At 48.6% G+C, this 19,444-nt stretch overlaps 2 protein-coding genes across 6 annotated transcripts in view; both read right to left on the bottom strand.

Moving 5' to 3' along the window:
• Positions 1 to 1,566: 1,566 nt before the first annotated feature.
• Positions 1,567 to 5,204, bottom strand: Shisa4 (shisa family member 4). Its single transcript, XM_038349896.1, has 6 exons — positions 5,081 to 5,204; positions 4,768 to 4,872; positions 4,248 to 4,419; positions 3,086 to 3,219; positions 2,139 to 2,306; positions 1,567 to 1,808 (listed from the first exon to the last, which is right to left on the bottom strand). Exons 2-6 carry the CDS (start codon positions 4,838 to 4,840, stop codon positions 1,762 to 1,764), a joined length of 594 nt encoding a protein of 197 aa, XP_038205824.1. The 5' UTR covers positions 4,841 to 4,872; positions 5,081 to 5,204; the 3' UTR covers positions 1,567 to 1,761.
• An 8,286-nt stretch (positions 5,205 to 13,490) lies between these two features.
• Positions 13,491 to 19,444, bottom strand: part of Ipo9 (importin 9) — a 47,044-nt gene continuing 41,090 nt past the window's right edge. For 3 of the 5 annotated variants that reach the window (XM_038349438.2, XM_038349440.2, XM_038349442.2), the window contains 6 exons: positions 19,250 to 19,416; positions 18,428 to 18,561; positions 17,913 to 18,035; positions 17,416 to 17,523; positions 17,121 to 17,197; positions 13,491 to 16,676 (listed from right to left, as the gene is read on the bottom strand). In XM_038349438.2, coding sequence (XP_038205366.1) covers positions 16,566 to 16,676; positions 17,121 to 17,197; positions 17,416 to 17,523; positions 17,913 to 18,035; positions 18,428 to 18,561; positions 19,250 to 19,416 — 720 coding nt within the window. In that variant the 3' untranslated portion in view covers positions 13,491 to 16,565. The remainder of the gene's footprint in view (positions 16,677 to 17,120; positions 17,198 to 17,415; positions 17,524 to 17,912; positions 18,036 to 18,427; positions 18,562 to 19,249; positions 19,417 to 19,444) is intronic. The other 2 variants (XM_038349439.2, XM_042056059.1) reach the window with 1 other exon arrangement.

The raw sequence follows: 19,444 nt of genomic DNA, 5'->3' as shown, positions 1-19,444 counted from the left end.
GCCCCAGTAGCATCAGCTACCCCTTTGTGACAAGGTTCATGTTCAGGGGGAAATTCATGTGCCCCTTGATTTCACCCAGGAAAGGAAAGTTATGAATTCACTCAGGAGCACACCACTGCACAAGGGAGTCTATAACCCAGGCCTCAAAGCTCCTGCCTTCTAGTTTATGTAATAAGGGGTAATGCCCCCTGAGTATGTGGCTACAGAGGGCCCTGAGGACATGGTGACCACTATGTCCCTACCTAGAACCTGGAGGGGTGCTGGAAGCCAGAAGCCAGAGGCTACATTGGGCTAGATTTCCTGAGGGTGGTTGAAAAAAAAAAAGGCTGAATTTAGGGAACTGGGAGAAGGGGGACACTGGGTAAGCTGACATTCTCCCTACTTGAATCAAAACTATTAAAACCGTTTTGGGGTGTGTCTTAAGAGCAGAACACTTAACTGTCATGCCTAAGGCCCCCAGTCCCATTCCCAGTATTGCCAAACTTCAAAACTATGGAATTCTTTCCTGCATTTGTCACCAGATGTCTTGAGAGCGGAGCATATAGTCTGTGACTTCAAGTGTCAGAACAAAGGAACACGGGCAGACAGTTCTGGATACCCACTGCCACCCTCAGGTCCCTCCTTAGGTAGCCTTCACAACCCTTGTATTTTTGGTTGGGAGCCTAGCCTTTAACGGCTGAGCCATCTCTCTAGCCCTATCCTTCACATCCTTCCACCTTACCCCGGGGGTTCCTGGTATTGGCCTGAAGGACCTGACACCTTAACACCCATGAGGATCAAGCAGTTGACAACAGCACCTTACACCAGTCTGTTGGGTGGTCACATCTCTCCACTTGGCCCCTAGCCCTGGGCCTCTGGTCAGGAAGGAAGGACAGAGTCAGCATTTCAATTCCATTGCCTCATCTTTCTGACAACTATCACTGCCATACAGATGAAGGCAGTGGGGTTTGGGGAGGTTCAGAGGCATGCTCAAGGTCAGACAGTGGTGAGACCCAAATCTAAGTGTGCTTGGATGGACAGGTGCCTTTCTATAGCTGGTAGTGCTTCGGATGTTCCAGAGGCCTGGCCCCGAAACGCTGGTGAGTACCCTCTTTCTCACGGCCACAAATCCATCTCACTTTGGAAAACAGCCCAGGGATCCTCAGGGGTTCTGCCTGAGGGGATAATGTGGAGCACTCCTCCCACTGGTGCTGCCCTCCCTGCTGTGGGATGTGGATCAGGCAGAGGTCTGGGTTCGGTAGACGGCAGGGCTAAGAGAGGGGTGGATGGGGCCAATGATTCACTGACATGAGTTACATCATTACAGCTTTAATCCTGCAGGCCTGAGCTCTGGCCAGTGGGGCAGCCAGAGGGAAGTGCTGTGACCAGCCATTCCATTGATAGAGTCCCCCACTGTCTCCACCTCAGCCCCAAGAGGGCAACTAGGAGGGGCCCAACCTTTCTGATTGGGATCCTGGGAGCAGAGGGACTGCTGAAAACAGAGACTGTGACCCAGGCTCTCACTTTACTCTGTCTCCCAGTAAAAATAGCTCATGAACCCCAAGCCCTCCCTACCCACCCCTCATGTATGGCCTGGTTCCAACTCAGCTCACGTTCCACTTCTCTGGGGCTCTGTCCCCAGGACGACCCAAGGCTTGGCTTGATCTGGGGCCTGGTGACTAGAAGACCCATGCCCACCCCCAGGGCTGGATGCAGGTACAGAATGGGGAATCTCCCAAAAAACGGCATCATGGAAGGGACAGCAGAGCCACAGCTGTTTCTTCAGGCTCCTGGGTAAGAGGGCTGTGGTGGCATATAGGGGGGAGGAGCTGAAAACCAAGGAGACAGGATGAGGGTCAGTGGGGCACAGGATTACCCTCCCCCCTTCAAGGTGTGCAGGTTCCATGGGAAGAGATGCCTAGAAGTTTCCAAGGAGAAATGGAAGGAGCCTGGGAAAGGGACTCTAACACTGAGAGAGGTAGGTAAGGTCCTGGAGATGGGGTTGGGGATTTAGCTCAGTGGTAGAGCACTTGTCTAACAAGCGCAAGGCCCTGGGTTCGGTCCTCAGCTCCGGGGGCGTGGGCGGGGGGTGGGGGAGAGGTCCTGGAGCAAGGGTGGGTGGGAAAAAGAGGAACAAGGATTCCAGGCTGTACACTTACCTGCAGGGTTGTAGATTGGGGGCCCAGCTGGGTAGAGAGGATACTGGGGAGCGGGACCACTAGGTGGGTACATAAAACCAGGCTGTGGAGGTACAGGACCAGCTTTGGGGTCCGGAGGGTATTGGTATACTGGCTGCATTGGGATGCCTGTCATCGGAATCTCCTGGCCTAGAAGAGAGACAAGAATCAGCATTTTAAACACCCAGCTCCTATGGAAACCTCCTCCTGTCCAGGAAACCAAGGTAAGCACCCTGGCAACTGCCTGGCAGGCTTCTAGGTAACCAGTTGTGGCCTCTGCCTCCCAAAGCTTGCTGGCCCAGAGCTGAATAGAGAGCTAGGTATGAGGCTACGCAGGTCAGTCTGTGTTGACCACGTTTGTTCCCCTGGGCAGGTTTCAGAGCCGTCAGAAGGCAGAGTCTAGCATGGGGAATGTCCCCGTTGGGTAGAAAATGGGCAGCTCCAGAGGCTGGCGTCTTGTAACACAGCACAGCTGTCACTAAGAGGGTCCTCCTCCAGTCCTCCCCTCCCACACTCATCTCCCATATGGTGTCACTGTTTCCATGTTTATCAGGCTTGAGCAGCTACATGCAACACTCAAATACACATCCAAAGTACTGGAACGCACCCAGTGAACGTCCACTACCACAGACCCCACCCCATATACTCAGCCACAGGCTTGCTTATACCTGCTGCCCACTTACCATCAACAGGTACACTCCTGTGAAAGACTGAATGTGCATGTACATGCACACACAAGAGCACAACACGTGTTCCCATACGTTCCTGGACACGGGCCAGTGCTCACTTGCACACATTTCTGGGTGGCATGTGCAGGCACACAGAAATACCCACTATTAGAGAATTCACCAATCCTCGATCCCTTTGGTGCCCTTGGCAGCAATCAGCCCAGCCCATCTCAGGCTCAACTTGCCTGGTGCTATGCATACCTTCAAATGGACTCTGGAGCTGCTGGCGCCTTCGGTATAGGTAGCAACAGGAACAGAGGAAGCAGCAGATGGTGGTGGCAACCACAGCAACAAAGAGGATTACAGCAGAGGCGATGCCTGCTATGGTCTTGGGACTTTAGACAAAAAACAGGTCCTCTCACCTTCCAACACTCAGAGAGGATGTCCTCACTGTGCTGGCACCGACTCCTGGCCAGCAGGGAGCCACAGCATGCTAAGGCTTGGGGTCCCTTGTGAGATTTAATTCTGCCCACCTTGTTAGTAGAGTTTAGAGACCTCTACTTCCCAGGAGGCTATGCTCTTTGGTTGGCTAGTGTGAAGCATGCTGGGATTTGTAGTGTGCCCACCTACTCCTGGTTTCACAGCTACACATTAAGTGGTTAGGTTTAAAATGTGTTGGCCTCAAAGGAGCCTTTGAAATAATGTAGGGTCATTATTATCAAATCTCACTTGACATTTCCCCTTATATCTGTTTTATATGTTTGCAGCTCCCTTAAAAAAAAGTTTGAAACCACTAATTTGGGGGCTAGGAGTGTCACTTAACAGAAGCAATGTTGGCAGTAATAAGGACCTAAACCCAACCTCAGCACTGAGCTGGGTCGGGTGGAGAGGAACGGGAGGGTAACAAAACCTTTAATTTGGGCAACTCTGTTTTTGTTTATCTGTTTTTTGAGACAGTTTCACTTTGTGGCCCAGACTGGTCTGGAACTCATGTTGATCCTCTTGCCTCAGCCACCTGAGTGCTGGGATTATAGGTGTGAGCCACCAGGACTGGCTAACAACTTCCATATTCTTTAAAAGGTAACTGATCCATAGAGGACAAGTGTCTCAGCAAAATCACACTGCTAGTAAGAAGCCGGCCTGGGAACCAAACCCAAGTCTTCTTCCTGCCCTCTTGCCAGAGCTTCTACAAAGCCACTCTGCGGTGTGAGTATTAACCCGGTACACTCCCTCCCAGGATCTGCCAGGATACAGGAAGCTTCTGAAAACAGCCCAGGCAAGCCCATGGTAACTAACACCAACCAACCAGCTCTCTGTCACCATTTGGAGTCTTGGTGACTCCTTCAGCTAAGAATGTGGAGGTGGGCACTGAAGGCAGCGGGAGGCCTCTTGAAAGAGGGTGGCCTGGGAGTCCACAGCCCACCTGAAGGCCAGGCAGTGTTTCTGCTGTCTCTCGGTGATGAGTAAGGTCAGGTCCCTGCAGCAGTACCGCTGGTAGCAGGTCCCGCAGCAGAAGGTGAAGAACTCGCAGTCAAATCCCGGATGCCAGGAGCCATTCCGATCCAGATACCACAAACAGTCTTCATTCGCTAGCGCTGCGGGCAGGGGTTTGGGTGCCCAGTGGACACCAGTCCAATTTAGTTCTGTCCACCCTCAACCCCACTGCCTTGGGAAGCTGAATGCTCACTTTTGTTTCCACCCTGAGGGGCTCGGCCTCGAAACTCTAGAAACCCCCTCTTCCTGAAGCTAAACCCCGCGCCTGGGGTTAGGTTCCCACTGCCTGACCTCCCAGCGCCCTTTCTTCCTGCTCCAGGGGCACCCGAGAAGCGTCTGGGGGGGCATGGACAGCCCGAGGATAGTCTCCAGGGACGCAGCCCGATCCCTTTAACCCCTCCCCGATCCCGCCCCACCTCACTCATCCCGTGTGGCTCCCCATCCCTTACCCAGAGGAGTCCCCAGCACCAGCAGGACGACGGCAGCCAACGGCGCGGCCCCGCGGGATACCGCGGGCGGCATGGCAGGAGGGGGCTGGGCGCGGCCAGGACGGCCTGTAAAAGGGGCCGCAGGACAAAGCTGGACGAAGCCGGCCGGCGGGAGCTGCAGCACCGCCCAGCCCGCGGACAGGCTCTAGCTTCTTTCCCGCCTCCTCGGGGCGGGACTATCGCCCCGCCCGCAGTAACCCTGCCCAGGCTCCGCCCAGGGGTCTGCCCACCAGCGACGCCCACCCAGCCTCAGTACCAGTTGGGCGCCCCTCACCCCAGGAAACAGCCCTGCTCTCCCTGTCCCCGACAGTGCAATGACTCCTTCAGTCTGAGCCCTTAAGGGCACAGCCAACAGCTGGGCACTGCGGTCAGGGAGGCCCTGCTGTGCCCGGCGCCCGCCCCTCTCCTGAGACCCAATCATTATCCCAGACCCCAGAAACTGATCCTGGTGCCACCTCCTAATGTTCAGCTCATGGACCAACCCTGGAAGGGCATGGGCCGCACCTTCCCTTTTGTGGGATCTCCTTTGCTGTAGTGTCCAGTCTTGGATGTCCCGCAGGGGGAGGAGAGGGGCAGAGTCACCCTGCCCCCATTCCTAGAAACAGGCACCCATTGAGAGAAAGTTCAGAGCGGCTTTGTCCCTGTCGGTGCCCACAGGCCTTGGCCCTGGCAGCTGCACTGGCTCCCTGAGATGGCTCCTTCCCCCTCTGAATGGACAGCTCAGCTCTCCATCTGTGCCTCGCTCCTCACCAGTAGGGATGGCCCGAGCCACTTGGGACCCATCCTGTTAAACACTTTACTACAGTGGAAACCTTTTTCTTCATGGAGCCAGCCTGCAAAAATACTGCATTAGCTATCAGAACCATCTCAGGTTAATTACAGGTGGAGGGTGTCAGGGTAGGAAAAGCCAATTTACCTTTACAAACTCACAGAGAGTTGCTACAGCACTTAGAGGTCATGACCTATGCACCAACAAACCAGGTTTAGCTACCCATCCTCAAGAAGTCAATGAAAAGAACCAAATTAATAATGAAAAACAGAACCAGGAGATTTATTCAATATGCTCACATTGGAAGACGGACAAGGAGATCCAGTGTTTCCTCTCCACTCCTGAGCCCAGTGATTCTCAGGCTTTCTAATACTGCAACCCTTTAATATGGTTCATCATGTTGTGGTAACCCCCAACCATGAAATTATTTTTGTTGGTACTTCATAACTGTAATTTTGCTACTGTTATTATCATGACATAAATATCTGTGTTTTCTGATGTGTTTTGTTTTGTTTTTTCGAGATAGGGTTTCTCTGTGTAGCCCTGGCTGTCCTGGAACTCACTCTGTTCACTCTGTAGACCCGGCTGGCCTCAAACTCAGAGATCCACCTGCCTCTGCCTCCAGAATGCTGGAATTAAAGTTGTGTGCCACCACTGTCCTACTTCTGATGGCCTTAAGTGACCTTTATGAAAGGATTGTCTTAAACCTGAAGGGATCCTAACCCAGGTTGAGAGCCATTTTCCATCGGGGGGGGGGGTTCCTCAAATGAGGGTAAAGTTTAAATAGTGGGCAAGATATTTGCCTAACTTAGAGGTCCAGGCAAGGGGTGGTTCTGCTGCCCATCTGTCTCCGTTCTCAGTTTTTCCTGCAAGATAATCTGCCAAATTGTAAACCTTTCACCACGAGACAAGTGCCTCCTCTGGATGCCTCCCTGGCCTTCACCAACTCCTTACCCAGTTGGAGATTTCTGGGGAAATTCAAATTTCTTGGGGTCCATTCTTTCAGCAGTCTGGTAGCTGAAGAGGGGACACAAGTGTCTAAGCCTGTGTTCACTGTGGCTGGACAGGTCCTTATAGAAAGCCATGAGCATGGCTTGCTCTGCGCAGATTAGTCTGACCAGCACTACCAAGGGAGTGAAGCAGAATAACGGCTGCCTTAGTCTCCTGCCGTGTGCACTTCAAACATCTTCATGTGTATGAGCGTTTGCCTGCATGTGCACGTCTGGGGCCCTCAGAGGCCAGATGAGAGCATCTGATATTCTCGAGTTACAGACCGTTGTGAACCATCATGTAGGTGCTGGGAACCAAACCTGGATCCTTGGCAAGAGCATCTCCAAGTGCTCCAAGTCATCTCTGCAGCCCATGCCGCAAGGTGCTCCAATGCTTGGACAGCTACCTCAACAGAATCTTTGCACAGCTCCACTAGCTAAGCCAGGTTGGTAAATATATCTTTTATCAACATCATTTCACCAACAGAGACTCCAATATGTTCAAGGTTTCTTTAAGGTAACATAATAAATGGGAGAGAAAACAGAAGGACCCATGATTTCTAGATGGGTGGATCTTGACTCAGAGATGACAACAGCTGACAGAAAATGTTTCTGGCGCTCTGAAAGAGGGACTGGAGGTCATGGAGAGAAAGCCGAATAGGTGAGTTAGGGAAAGGGAAATCACAGAGGGAGGGTAGCCCTAAGGGGGGTCTTAGTGGGTGGTGGCACATCCTTCCAGGAGAGGGAGCAGGAGGAGCATGCCCCTGCCACAGGAAGCTGTCAGCCACTGACTGATAGGCAGGCCAGAATGTGTACTAAAATTGGGCAGTCATCAAAACCACTGCCAAGGTTTCCTGACTCATTGCCACTTATGCCAGCACTTTGCTGTCCTTCTTCGTCCTATACCATGAGCTCCATGCATGCAAGGGCCACTGCCACCAAGTTTTGGCAATAGGTGCTCAGCAAAGAGCCGTCTTTCCTGTTTGAAGTTGATTCTCTTGCTCTCTTCTGGATGTGTGTGCTTTTGACCCCACATCACCTGTCTCTGCATTATTCGGTATCTTTATTAGTTTCTTTTTAAAAAAGCATTATTAGTTTCTTTTTAAAAAAGCATCATTACTTTTATTTATTAGTGTGTGGGAACAGACATGAGGTCAGAGGACAAATTATAAGAATTTGCTTATCTCCTTCCATCACATATGATCCAGGGATTTAACTCAGATCTTATCAACTGATCCTCACTGCCCCAATTTTTTTCCTTCTTTTTTTGAGACAAGGTCTCATATGTAGACTTGGCCGGGAGCTTGCTATGTAGACCAGGATGGCCCCTAAATCACAGCGATATTGCTGCTTCTGCCTCCTGAGTGCTGGGAATAAAGGCGTGTGCCACCATGCATAGCTACATCATCAGTGGTTTTCTGTTTGCAAAATTCTAGGGTGGAGGAATAGAAGAATTCAGGGACTAGAGTGCCCATGCAGGTCAGAACACACATGCACACACAGACAGACAAGGCTGGCCTTGCCTCAAACTCTTAAGCCTCAACCATTGTGCTTCAGGCTTCTGAGTGCTGGGCTGGCGTAAGCACAATACCTGCCACTTCTCAATGGGCACTTCTTAGCAAGGCATGAAGCACGGGCATGAATAGTTAGAATGAGCTATGGACTTGAGCCCTGAGAGGCCACGGGGCAAGGACTGAGGAATGTGTGTGAAGACTGGGGACCTGGGAAGGAGCTATCCAAATCCCAAGTCTTCCTTAATCTTCAAGTAAAAGGATGCAGGAACATCATCTCACCAAGTCAGTCTCTCCGGGCTCCTTATCTGTGACTAGATAAGACAAAATAAGGCTTTGTCATTAGGAGGCTTGCAGGGTGAATGTGATCAAGGCATTAGGCACTAATATAACAAATGAACTCATTCCATTGTACAGATCAAGTGAGCTGAGGGGCTGGAGAGATGGCTCAATGGTTGAGAGCACTGACTGCTCTCCTAAAGGACCCAAATTCAATTCCCAGCACCTACATGGCAGCTCACAACCGTAACTCTAGGATCCAACCCTTCACACATACAGGGAAAACACCAATATACATAAAACATAAATTATTTTAAAAAAGAAAAACTGAGCTGGAAGAAGCTAATTCTCTCAGCTCACACTGCTAAGATTTGAAGTTGGTCTTCTGTGACTTCAAAGCTCATACCCTTGAGATCCAACCCTGTTCCTCCTTGATTGTGCTTGGCATAAAAACGTGGATGCCCAGCCTCATCTCTGGCAGTTACATGCATGGAGTGAAAAGGTTGTCAGGATATCAGGAGTGAGGAAAGTGGGAGAAGGACTAGACCAAGCCTGTGACCTGGGGCTTGACCTCAAAGGTCTTCAGAGCCATTGACTCTAGGCTTCACTGATGTGGGGTTCCCCTCTGTATGCTGTGAATACCACTGGCTAATAAAAAAACCGCCTTGGCCGGGCGGTGGTGGCGCACGCCTTTAATCCCAGCACTCGGGAGGCAGAGGCAGGCGGATCTCTGTGAGTTCGAGACCAGCCTGGTCTACAAGAGCTAGTTCCAGGACATGCTCCAAAGCCACAGAGAAACCCTGTCTCGAAAAACCAAAAAAAAAAAAAAAAAAAAACCGCCTTGGCCTGTTGATAGGGTAGAGCAGAGCTAGGAGGGGAAAACTAAACTGAATGCTGGGAGAAAGGAGATGGAGTGAGAGAGAAGCCATGTAGCCCCAGTGGAGACAGATATCGGATCTTTACCTGGTAAGCCACAACCACGTGGTGATACACAGATTAATAGAAATGGGTTAAATTAAGATGTAAGAGTTAGTGAGTAAGTAGCTAGAGCTAATGGGCCAAGCACTGATTTAAATAATACAGTTTCTGTGCTGTTATTTTGGGGCTGGGTGACGGGGATGAATAAGCAGCCACCTATAACACTTCAGTCCAGTCCAGGCTTCTCCAAACCTTCCGTGCTCCTTTCTAGAATACTTCCAGCTATCTGACCATGTACCCTGTGCCCTTAACTGTGATTTAATGTCATAGCCTCTTAAGAACTGGCTATATTCTCTTTGAAGGTCACAGCAAGGAAGAGAAAGGCCCAGAAAAGCACTAGGAACACGGCCAAGGTCATGGCTGAACTGGGAACTGAAGGAACTCAGGTCTTTCCTAGCACCCATTCCTTCAGTATAAGCAAGTGTATCAACTATGTTTCTTGCTGTAAGCTACTGTCCTCTATATTTGTTCTTGTGGTAATAGGCACCTTTGGTGGGGGGAAGGTCAAGGGTAGGTGACCAGTGGAGGGTGTCATCTAGAAAGTGATGCTTGTCACCTAGAGACTGTCTTTTTAGGTCTGCAGTGTGAACCAGAGCGGAGCTTAGGCAGTTTGTGGACTCCAGGCTGCAGGATGAAGGCAGTAGGTGCATAGGCTTGGGTTGTGTGAGCAACCACCTTCTCAGGCAGCCTCAGTCTGGCCTTAGGAGCTGGCCCTGGCAGTGGGGCGTCCGGAGAGTGCCAGGTTCTCTTTAAATGGCACTTTACTCAGCCTGCAGCTCAGCCATCTGGGCAGAGTGGGAGCAGACAAGTGTTATTTTGAGATCCGCGAGTGCATGGCGAAGGCTGTTTACAGCTTTCCTGTCTGGCCCCTCCTGGGAAGGGCTTGGGGCCTCAGTATTCAGTGCTCCAGCTGGGGTTTGTTTTCAGCCGTCCCAGCACAGCCAAGAACTGGTGAATTTGGATGCACAGGGCCTTTCTGGACAGGATCTACTCTCCTGGGGCAGGTTTATGTGATGATTCCATTAGATTCAAGACCACACTAATGAGCTAAATCTAATACTGTAAGCTTCACTACAAAACGCTTGGTATCGCTCTGACTTTGATTCTTACAATCACTCTGTAGAACAGATACCAATGGACCTATTCTGTGGATTTGGAAGCCTAGTCAGAAAATTTAATAAAGCTTGCCCAAAATTACCAAAGCTGGTAAGTGGCCCTGCCAGAACTCAAGAATCTAGCCTGACTCCAGAGCCCATGCTGTGAACCATAAACTGTGTAAGTCTTGTTCTGTCGACTGCCAGCTCGAGGTCACCTGATCCCCCTGGTCTTGGTTCCCTCATGTCGGAAGATATGGTAGTCAGACCCACTAGAACCCTAAAGCCAGACTTTAGCAGAGATACCAGTCCATCCTGTCTTTTATCTGGTCTGGAGAGCTTAGGGTCATGCAAAGGGTTCCAGTCACCCTCACGGGTCGGCTTCTCTACAGCTGCTGGTTAACCTTCCTGCAAGCACAAAAAAGGAGCTGCCAGGGAAATGAGAACTAAGAATTTGCAACTACAAAGTCAGGTGTGAACATGATTTGTTGTTTTGTTCGAGACAAGGTTTCTCTGTGTATCCCTGGCTGTCCTTAAACTCTGAGATCCACCTGCCTCTACCTCCCAAATTCTGGGATTAAAGGCATGCCCACCTGGTGAAATGATTAAAAAAAAAATAGATCAGACTGAGTCTATCCTACCATCTAGTGGGAGAATTTAGTATGTTACGGTGTAACTTTCCTTCCAGGGTCGCGAAGAGATCGTAGACCTCATACAGTACAAAAAAACTCCAGGGTAAGCATGCCAGGCCTATTTACACTGTTTTTTTAACATAAGCTCATATATGCAGTTCTGGCCTGTGACACACCCTAGGTAGAGAGCTCTTCAGGTATCCCATGCAGCCTTCTCCAAAGTCCTCCCATCACCAGGCACTCAGCCAGGATCAGCGGGCTCCAGGGACCTCCCCCTGTGGGAGGCTAAGCCCCTTCCTCCAGGATCCCAGCCTGCCTTCAGCTGAGCTTTTTCCTGTGGGTCCAGAAGTGCAGCTATCCTCAGGCAGTGGCCTGTCATCCTGCAAAACCCCCTAAGGTGATAAATCTCAAAGAACTCACTTATGAGAATGAGAGGTGGGGAAAAAGTGTAACAAAAGCAAATCAATGTACCAATCATTTGTCGCACGGGAAAACTACAGAGTGGGCGACAGGTGGGCGCTGGGGCCATGGCGTTTCTATCCTGCTCCCCAGGCCTTGATTTAGCAACAGCAGTGGCGTATGTGAAGTTGAACTGAGTCACAGCACTTAGAAGCAGGCAAGGCGAGCCAAATCCAGCTAGCTCCTGCTCTGTGTGCGCTGTGGGGGCGGGGGCAGTTAGGATGGGACTCTTCTCACATCCCATGAGCTGGGCATCTGCTCCCCATTTTACAACAGGGAAACCCAGGTTCACAGGGTGGCACTCTGTCCAGGCCCCTTTCCGGCTATATTGTTATGCCAAGACTTTAAGGGCTTCCTAGGCCTTCCAATCAGGCCAGTGGCTGTTTTCCTTCTCATTGCATATTTGCCACACAGACATGAGAGACCTTTTGTAATCATCTAAAAACAAAAACAAAAAAAAAAAAAAATGAGATCACTAGCTGGCTGGTGTTGATCTATATCACCTTCACAGAAAAGCAAATCAAGTCACCAGTTTTGGAATTTTATTAACAATTGGTTGCTTGCTACTGGAATACAACTACTCAATGTTTTGTAAATGCTTTGTCACCTAGTGTATGACACTGTGTGAGAAGGGGCTTTGGCCATGACTACCAGCTAAATGCTTGGCCTCTTTGATGCAGAGGAACTCTATGATAGTTGTTACCTTTGGGAATCTCTCCTTTAAGCAGTCATTCAGCCTTAATGATGCTCACCAACATTTAACTTATTTCTCTTCTGCCCTTGTTCGAACCTTAGCACATATGCAGCTCTTTCACCTTGATCTGCTGCCAGATGGCATTCTTACCTCACACTTCCTCCCTCAGCTCAGGCTCTAAAGCACCTTTAAGTCCCTCTTGGGTGGTCACCTTTTCTCTAGAGGAAGCAGGCCTTGTTGGAACCTTCACAATTTGGCTCACTTATCTTTACAGCTTTATTTCTGACTAAGATCCTAGGAATCACAGTACCTTAATTTTTCTTACCTGGGTGCCGACGTGGAGGGTATAACCCTGGTCTGGGTGCTAACGTGGGGGGTAGGACCCTGGTCTGGGTGCCGACGTGGGGGGGTAGAACCCTGGTAAAATACTTAATGCTAATCATGTGCTCTACCAGTGAGGTAACTCGATTTAAAAAAAAAAAAAGGCTCACTCTGTCCCTCTGCTTGGCCTGCCTGCTTCTGTCTCTAGAGCGTCAGTAATACAGGTGTTCTACAGTGCACTGCTCACTCTAACATTTTACTGTGCGTACAAAAGCTTTTAAAATGTAGTTGTTTCATGACAATCTTATTTTAGTCCCTCCTTTGGAATACCCTACCCTGGTCTGCCTGGCAAATGCATAGGAGAGGTAAGAGAAACTATAAACACAGGTTTCTTGGATATGGTAATCTCACATTGGCAGGCAACATGCAGTACCTCTGCTTTACTCAATGTGCAGAAAGGGTAAGGAAAAGGACCCACTATGCAAGGATAGTAGGTGTGAGGCTGTTCACACAGATACATTCAGCAGGTCCAGCATTTCAGTGTTCAAGTTTTAGCAAGAACTGCCAGCCCTTTCTGCTGCTTTATTGAAGGGTCACTTTCTCCATGCCATTTGACTCAGCTTCAACCCCATTACCAGTAGCCCAGCTTTATTTGGGGCGGGGGAATGTGTGTGACAGTGAACACAGAACCTATTTTTCTTATAACATTTGCCTTATTTGTTACTGGTTTCCAATTTCCTAATCAGTTTCCCCTGCTCATTTTGTAACCCTTGCTACATAATGGAACTCGCTAGGTAGGCCAGGCTGACCTTGAACTCAGATTCAGCTGTGTCTGCCTCTTGAGTGCTGGGATTAAAGGCAGACACCACCGTGCTGAGCCCTGGACTAGCTTCTTGAGAAAAGCCCAAGGCACCAGCCTTCAGTTTAACAGTCACTGAAACTGACAGGAAACAGAGGAGCCAGAAATCCATCTTTTATTATTTATTTACTCAGGCACAACAGGTCTGCCTGGTGGGCTGGGACAATGCAGCACTTTTTCCTGGACAGTCCCTTAGTGTGCTGCAGCGCTGTTGAGTCAGCCTTCTGAGCCACTGCTTTTCCTTTACAGAGCACTGTCATCAGTCGGGACCACTGAAGGGACAGAGATGAAAACCTGCAGAACCACAGACAACCTGGGCCCACACGTGAGTTTTCTGGACTCTGAACACCCAGTACTTTTAGACACAGCACTTTAATCAAAATACTGCTGCCAATGATTTACTTGATCCTCAGCTCACCTTCTGAGAGGCTTCCTGTCACCTAAGACTTGACAAGCATTTGTTGTTTAGGTCAGTTATCTTTTGCAAATGGCTTCCAACTTCTTGGAAAGAGTAAGGCGTAAGCAACCCGCCCAGCGCTGCACCCAACACTCACCTCACATTCCTTCCCGGGACGAGCTCACTGTAGTTTGCTGAGCTGGTGGTGCTCTGATCTTACTTGTCAGGCTGCTCAGCATGGAGAACAAACCTAAGGTTGGTTTTTTTTTTTTTTTTTTTTGTTGTTGTTTTTTGAGACAGGGTTTCTCTGTCACTTTGGAGCCTGTCCTGGAACTCACTCTGTAGACCAAAGCTGGTCTCGAACTCACAGAGATCCACCTGTCTCTGCCACCCAAGTGCTGGGATTAAGGGCGTGAGCCACCACAGCCTGGTCCTAAGGTTGCTTTCATTAGTGGAACTACTGGCCCTTTAGCTCACGATGAATACCCCAGCCTCAGCAACCTCTTTTCTCACAAATTCATATGCTTTTGAACCATATGCTCTAAGTTCAAGCTTCCCAGTCAATGATTTGAAGTATCAACTTCCTTTCTTGGAACTTTATCGCTTTTCAGCCTTCTAGCGTTTCATCCGTCACCATCAGGAGCCCACACCTCTCTTGTTAGCTCGCTGGTCATTTCTTAGTCTTCCAACAGTTAGCCCTACCCTTTGTCCAAATGAAGTTGGCTCTCATAGGAGACAAAATAGGAGCCAGAGTTCAACTATGTCACATAAAAGTCACCAGCGGAACTCTAGTCCTGCTCTTAGGAACAGTCAACAGGATGAGGAAATTCATTGTGTACCTGCTGCAGAAGGTAAATGCTTTGAAAACAAGCATTTGTTCATCAAGGGACATAAGACCCGCCATGTCCAACCAGTGTATGTTGGCATGGATGGCCACCTAAGGCAGGAAAAGTAAAGCACGAGAACAGATGAGAAGCCCTCTGGACTAATTTTGGCACTAGACAGTCTCAGAAGGAACCCATATCACTGTCAGCAATATGTACTGGAGGTCTCCAAGCTTTCTCAAACTCAGCAGGGCAATGCTGCTAACCTGGTACCATTCTAACATGTCAAAACCATTGGACAACTTAATCGTGTGGAATGGTCTACTGTTTTAGCACCAAATTCAATTGGCTTTAAGGTCAACTATGGAGCAAGTTTCCAAAATTCCTACTGTGGTTTTCTGGGCAGATATGCTATCATTTCTCTTTTTCAGGGACTCCACCTTCAGGAGGAAAAACAGCAGGGGCAGAGGCAATACTGGTCTCTACATGGTCATCCAGAAGACAGCTATACACACCTTCTCAGGTTCTTACAGAGGAGGTGACAACTTCAGTGGAATGCCTCTGAACTCAAGGCTGAGCACTAAGGACATCTGGTGGCACAGACATTAATAAGCTGCCACATCCTTAGGTCCCATGAAAAGCCTTTTAGATGAAATGTTACACTGTTATCTGTCTGCTGAAGAATGAAGCACAGAAGTCACTTCTACATTGCCTTTTCTTTTTGTTAGAGCATCACCCAGAGAAAGAGCTTTGGCTATTAAAAATGGAGTCCCAGATGCGAGCACTATCAAACAAAGGGAACACTGGGTTACCATTCTGCTCTTCTTAATCTTCACCTACTCAATTCTTAACACAAGGAAAACCCATTGAGGGATGTCCCTTACTTTTGCCGACCTTTAAACACATCTGAATGAAAAATACCAGTTCTCTAAGATTTTTGAGCTGTTTGCCAAAATAGGCTCTGCTAATGCTTTCTTCTGTTTTTACTTTCCTTCTAAAGGGAATAAACAGAAGGCAGAGGTGCTGAGACACCTTATAGTATGCAGACTAAATTCATTTGTAAAGATTGCTTTACTGTCCTAGAAAAATACATGTTGCAAATTCAAGGGCTACAACTCAACCACTTTGGAGGATTCCTGAGGGATAGGGGTAACCTTTGCATATCAGGCTCTGTGTAACCACAGAGCCTGCGTAGAAGAGGCATATTAAATATAGATGGGTCAGGCAGATTTAGAAATAAAAACCTTTTTCCTGATTTTTTTTTTTCCTAAAAAAGAAAGACAAGTTACCATCTGTCTGGCTTATTTTGTGTGTGCATGTATATATAGAAACAGCCTGGGGGGAGGGGCTGTGTCATGCAATGAAGCAGAGATGGAAAGATGGCTCCTTTGACAGAGGAGCCTTAGTGTTGCATGAGGGAAGCATGGAAGGAGGTTACTGGAAAGGGCTCAGTACGTGGCTGCTCCAGCTTGTTCCTACCAAGAACCTAGAGCATCAGGGGCTGAGGGTAGAAAGCATAATGACCTCTCAAGGGACTCCTATCTGAACACAACAGATATCCTATGAAAACAAACAGGTATGTTTCAGAATATAAATGGTAGTGACTTCCTGTGCTCCTGATGTGGGGCAAAATTACCAGGAAGCCATAATCCTTCTGGATATCAATGTTTCTGGTCTGGCCAACAAAAGATGCTCGGAATGGAGGTGGCAGCTAGGGAATAAAACAGTTCCAGATTTGGAGTATCTTCACAGGACTTTGAGAAATGTCCTTGGTTTTAGCATTTTTAAATGCTAGCCTTGGTGAGCAAGGACTGAGTCCTCAGTGTCACTGTTGAGGCCATAGGCCAGGAAGCCACTCCAGACTGAGAAAAAGTGCATCTCAAGACCAGTGAGAGCTGTAGAATGGTCTGTGGCTGGGCCAGGAGAGGGAACACGGGTTGAAGACTCCCCTTTTTAGATGCCGATGGTCTGCAGAACCCGCCTCTCGTTGTCATTAAGGTGGCACGAAAACATTATGTAACAGGGCTGCTGAGCAAACTGGCAAAGGAAGTCGGTGAGATATGCCTGGAGGAAGAACGACAGTGGCATTACTACAGGTTCCAGGGCCAACAGTGTGCAGCAGGGTAAGGACCGCCAGCAAGTGGAAAAGGAATGCTGGCTTTCATACAGACGCCAGCTTCCTAAGGGGTAGGCTTCCATTCTTGGATCTAACATACAACCCAGTGACAGAATGCCATAGGGAACCAAAATCATTTCCAAAGCTCTATCTCCGACTTCACCCAGAGAACTTTCACAAGGCAACCTCAGAAGATGCATCACAGCTGGTACAGAATACTGGATGAAAACCCCAGCACCCCTCTCTGCCCATGGCCTCGAGCATGCAGATAGCAACTCCACCTCCACTTTCTTGTAGTTCTCATAAAGAACCGTGAATGGTTTTGAGGCCACATCTTGTTTCCATGGCTTGAAATGCATTGTCACTTGTAAGACATCTACAGACATCCTCACCTGCAGATCAATCTGATAGAGAGGGTCCTTCAGGGCGTCAGGGTCCTCTTCTTCATCATCTTCATAGTAATCCTCCTCTGTCAGACATAACCAACACAGGGCGAGTCAAGACAGAGGCCCATCATCAGGCCTTTAGTGGCATTTACCACCCCATGGCTAAGGCAGAAGGGGCAAAAGCCCAAGAAACACCCCTTGTAAGCCCATATCTCCTCTTGCTCAGGTAATCCACTCTTGGCACCAGTGTGCACAGAAAAGGTATTTACCACATTGTCCTGTCTTTTCTCAAATGGCTTACCATATTTACTTGTAGCAAGGATGTCAGATAAAAGCTGGCCAGCTAAACCATCCTCCTCCTCTTCTTCCTCTTCCTCCTGGTCCTCCCACATATCATTGGAGTCATCTACTTGAAGATTAAAAGCAGATGAAACAGTCATGCATTTTCCCTCCCAAATCTTAAAAGGACAAAACAGAAGAGCCAAGGGTTTCTATAGCGTAGATTACCATCCTCTCCAATGTGAAAGAACCAAAGATGGCCAAACCTTCCCAGTGAGTTAACAGAAGAACTAAAGCTTCAAAGAAAGGTTAGGGTAGGCAGCTTGCTTCCTAGCTGCCCCCACCTTCAACCTTTGTGAGAATTAATATAGCTCGGACAGTGCCAGACATGGAGCAACTTTTCAATAACATCCCCACCATACCCTTTAAATCTGTGCCTAATAAACCTAATTGATCATATAACATTAAGTAACTTGGTCCTCCAGGTTAAAGTCTCCTGGAAGTAAAAGCCTGGTGCACCTTGACTCCACTCAGCAGTAGTGGCCTGGCGAGCCGCATTGGCCTCCATGACGTTGGAGAGTTCATTGATAATCAGCTTTAGGATCTTGACCAACAAAGGAATGTTTGTCCACCGCTCTGGATCTAGGAAGGAAGTGAAAAGACCTCCAGTCAGACTGTCACTGGGGCACCTCTCATCCTCCCTACAGTTCCTCTCATATCCTCTCAGATGATCTACACCATCTCTCACTACATTCAGCCAGCAAAGAATAATTCACATTTAATTCTGCCTGGTGTTTTATATAACAGCTAAGAAATAAGGAGATGTAAGAGAGTTCTGGGATTAGAGATCAGTTGCTACAGTAACAGAGCCGAGCCCCAGAATGGAAGCTGGGGAGCATTGTCCCCAAGATTATTTGCCCCAGTTTTCAACAAGAAGGATCCATACATTCAGCTTCTTCTTTATGAAACCCACCAATAAAAATACAGACCTACCCCAAACTCTTAAAACCCTGCAGAATGGAAGCCTTACTCACTTTTGGCTGACTTGGAGCGGGTACGAATGCCTTCATCCATGTTGTAGATCTCCTCTCCCTTCACACGAATATCTTGTAGCCGCTTGTCATCTGCATTGATGCCATGCTGAAGCAGTTTACATAGTGCTACAGAGCTGGGAAGAGCCAGAGAATGACAGTCAGCTCCCATCCAGAGCTCACTCTAGAAGATAGAGACCCTCCCTCTAATGGGGAAACTTCTTTTCACAACTAATTAGGAGAGTAGCAGCGCTCAGCTGAGAATAGGATTTGGTGCCTATGAGGTGGTCTACTGTTATCTGCTCAGCTTGAACAAGGTTTGGGTGAGCAAGTCACACACAATAGCTGTCTACAGTAATGAGGTAATTTAGTAATGAGTAATTTAGGTAATGAGACCCAATCGAATAATCCTAGGCAAGAGAGGTTAGGGATTTAGCTACGTGGTAGAAGCCTTGCCTAGCAAACTCAAGACCCTGGGTTTGGTTCCCAGCACCCGAAAAATAAAAGACAGAAGTCTAGGCTACAGAGTTATAAAGCAAAGGCTTGGTTTATAAAGGCGAATAAGCCACTATCTGTACTTAACCAGGCAGAGTCTGTTCCAGAGGAGGCTCTTAGCAGAAATCAGAAATACACATTCTACTCTGCGGATTGTTTTATTGGGAATTTCACCATAAAGATATTCAAATATAAGGGTTATCGAGAAAGATAGAACGGAGACCACAGGGACAGCTTGGCGTGACAAACAAAAATCAAGTGCAAGTCAGGGAAGAAAAATTTAAATATGAGTAGAAGCCGAAAGCTCAGAGCAGAAAGATAGGGCCCTACCTCACTTTGCCTTCGTACTGTCCATAAAACAGATGCTGCCGGCTTGTCCACTCAGCCATCACAAACTCCAGGGCAGGTTTGCCAGTAGGTCCTGGGAGGCTACACAAGAACTCCAACAGAGGTTCCAGCTGAGTGTGCACCAGATGAGCAAACACCATGATCAGAGACTAGAAGAGAACAAGAGAGTGTCTGCTT

Source organism: Arvicola amphibius, chromosome 12 (assembly GCF_903992535.2).
Source record: "Arvicola amphibius chromosome 12, mArvAmp1.2, whole genome shotgun sequence".
NCBI classification, from domain to species: Eukaryota; Metazoa; Chordata; class Mammalia; order Rodentia; family Cricetidae; genus Arvicola; species Arvicola amphibius.
Note: the sequence above shows the minus strand (reverse complement) of the source record. Positions and strands in the feature narration are given on the sequence as shown.

What these genes read in the sequence shown, in the direction of transcription:
- Shisa4 (XM_038349896.1), bottom strand. Translation starts at nt 4,840, where the DNA reads ATGCCGCCCGCGGTATCCCGCGGGGCCGCGCCGTTGGCTGCCGTCGTC. An exon ending in GGTGCTGGGGACTCCTCTGG is followed by an intron (nt 4,420 to 4,767) that starts GTAAGGGATGGG and finishes CCCTGCCCGCAG; the next exon opens with CGCTAGCGAATGAAGACTGT. An exon ending in AAACACTGCCTGGCCTTCAG is followed by an intron (nt 3,220 to 4,247) that starts GTGGGCTGTGGA and finishes TTTTGTCTAAAG; the next exon opens with TCCCAAGACCATAGCAGGCA.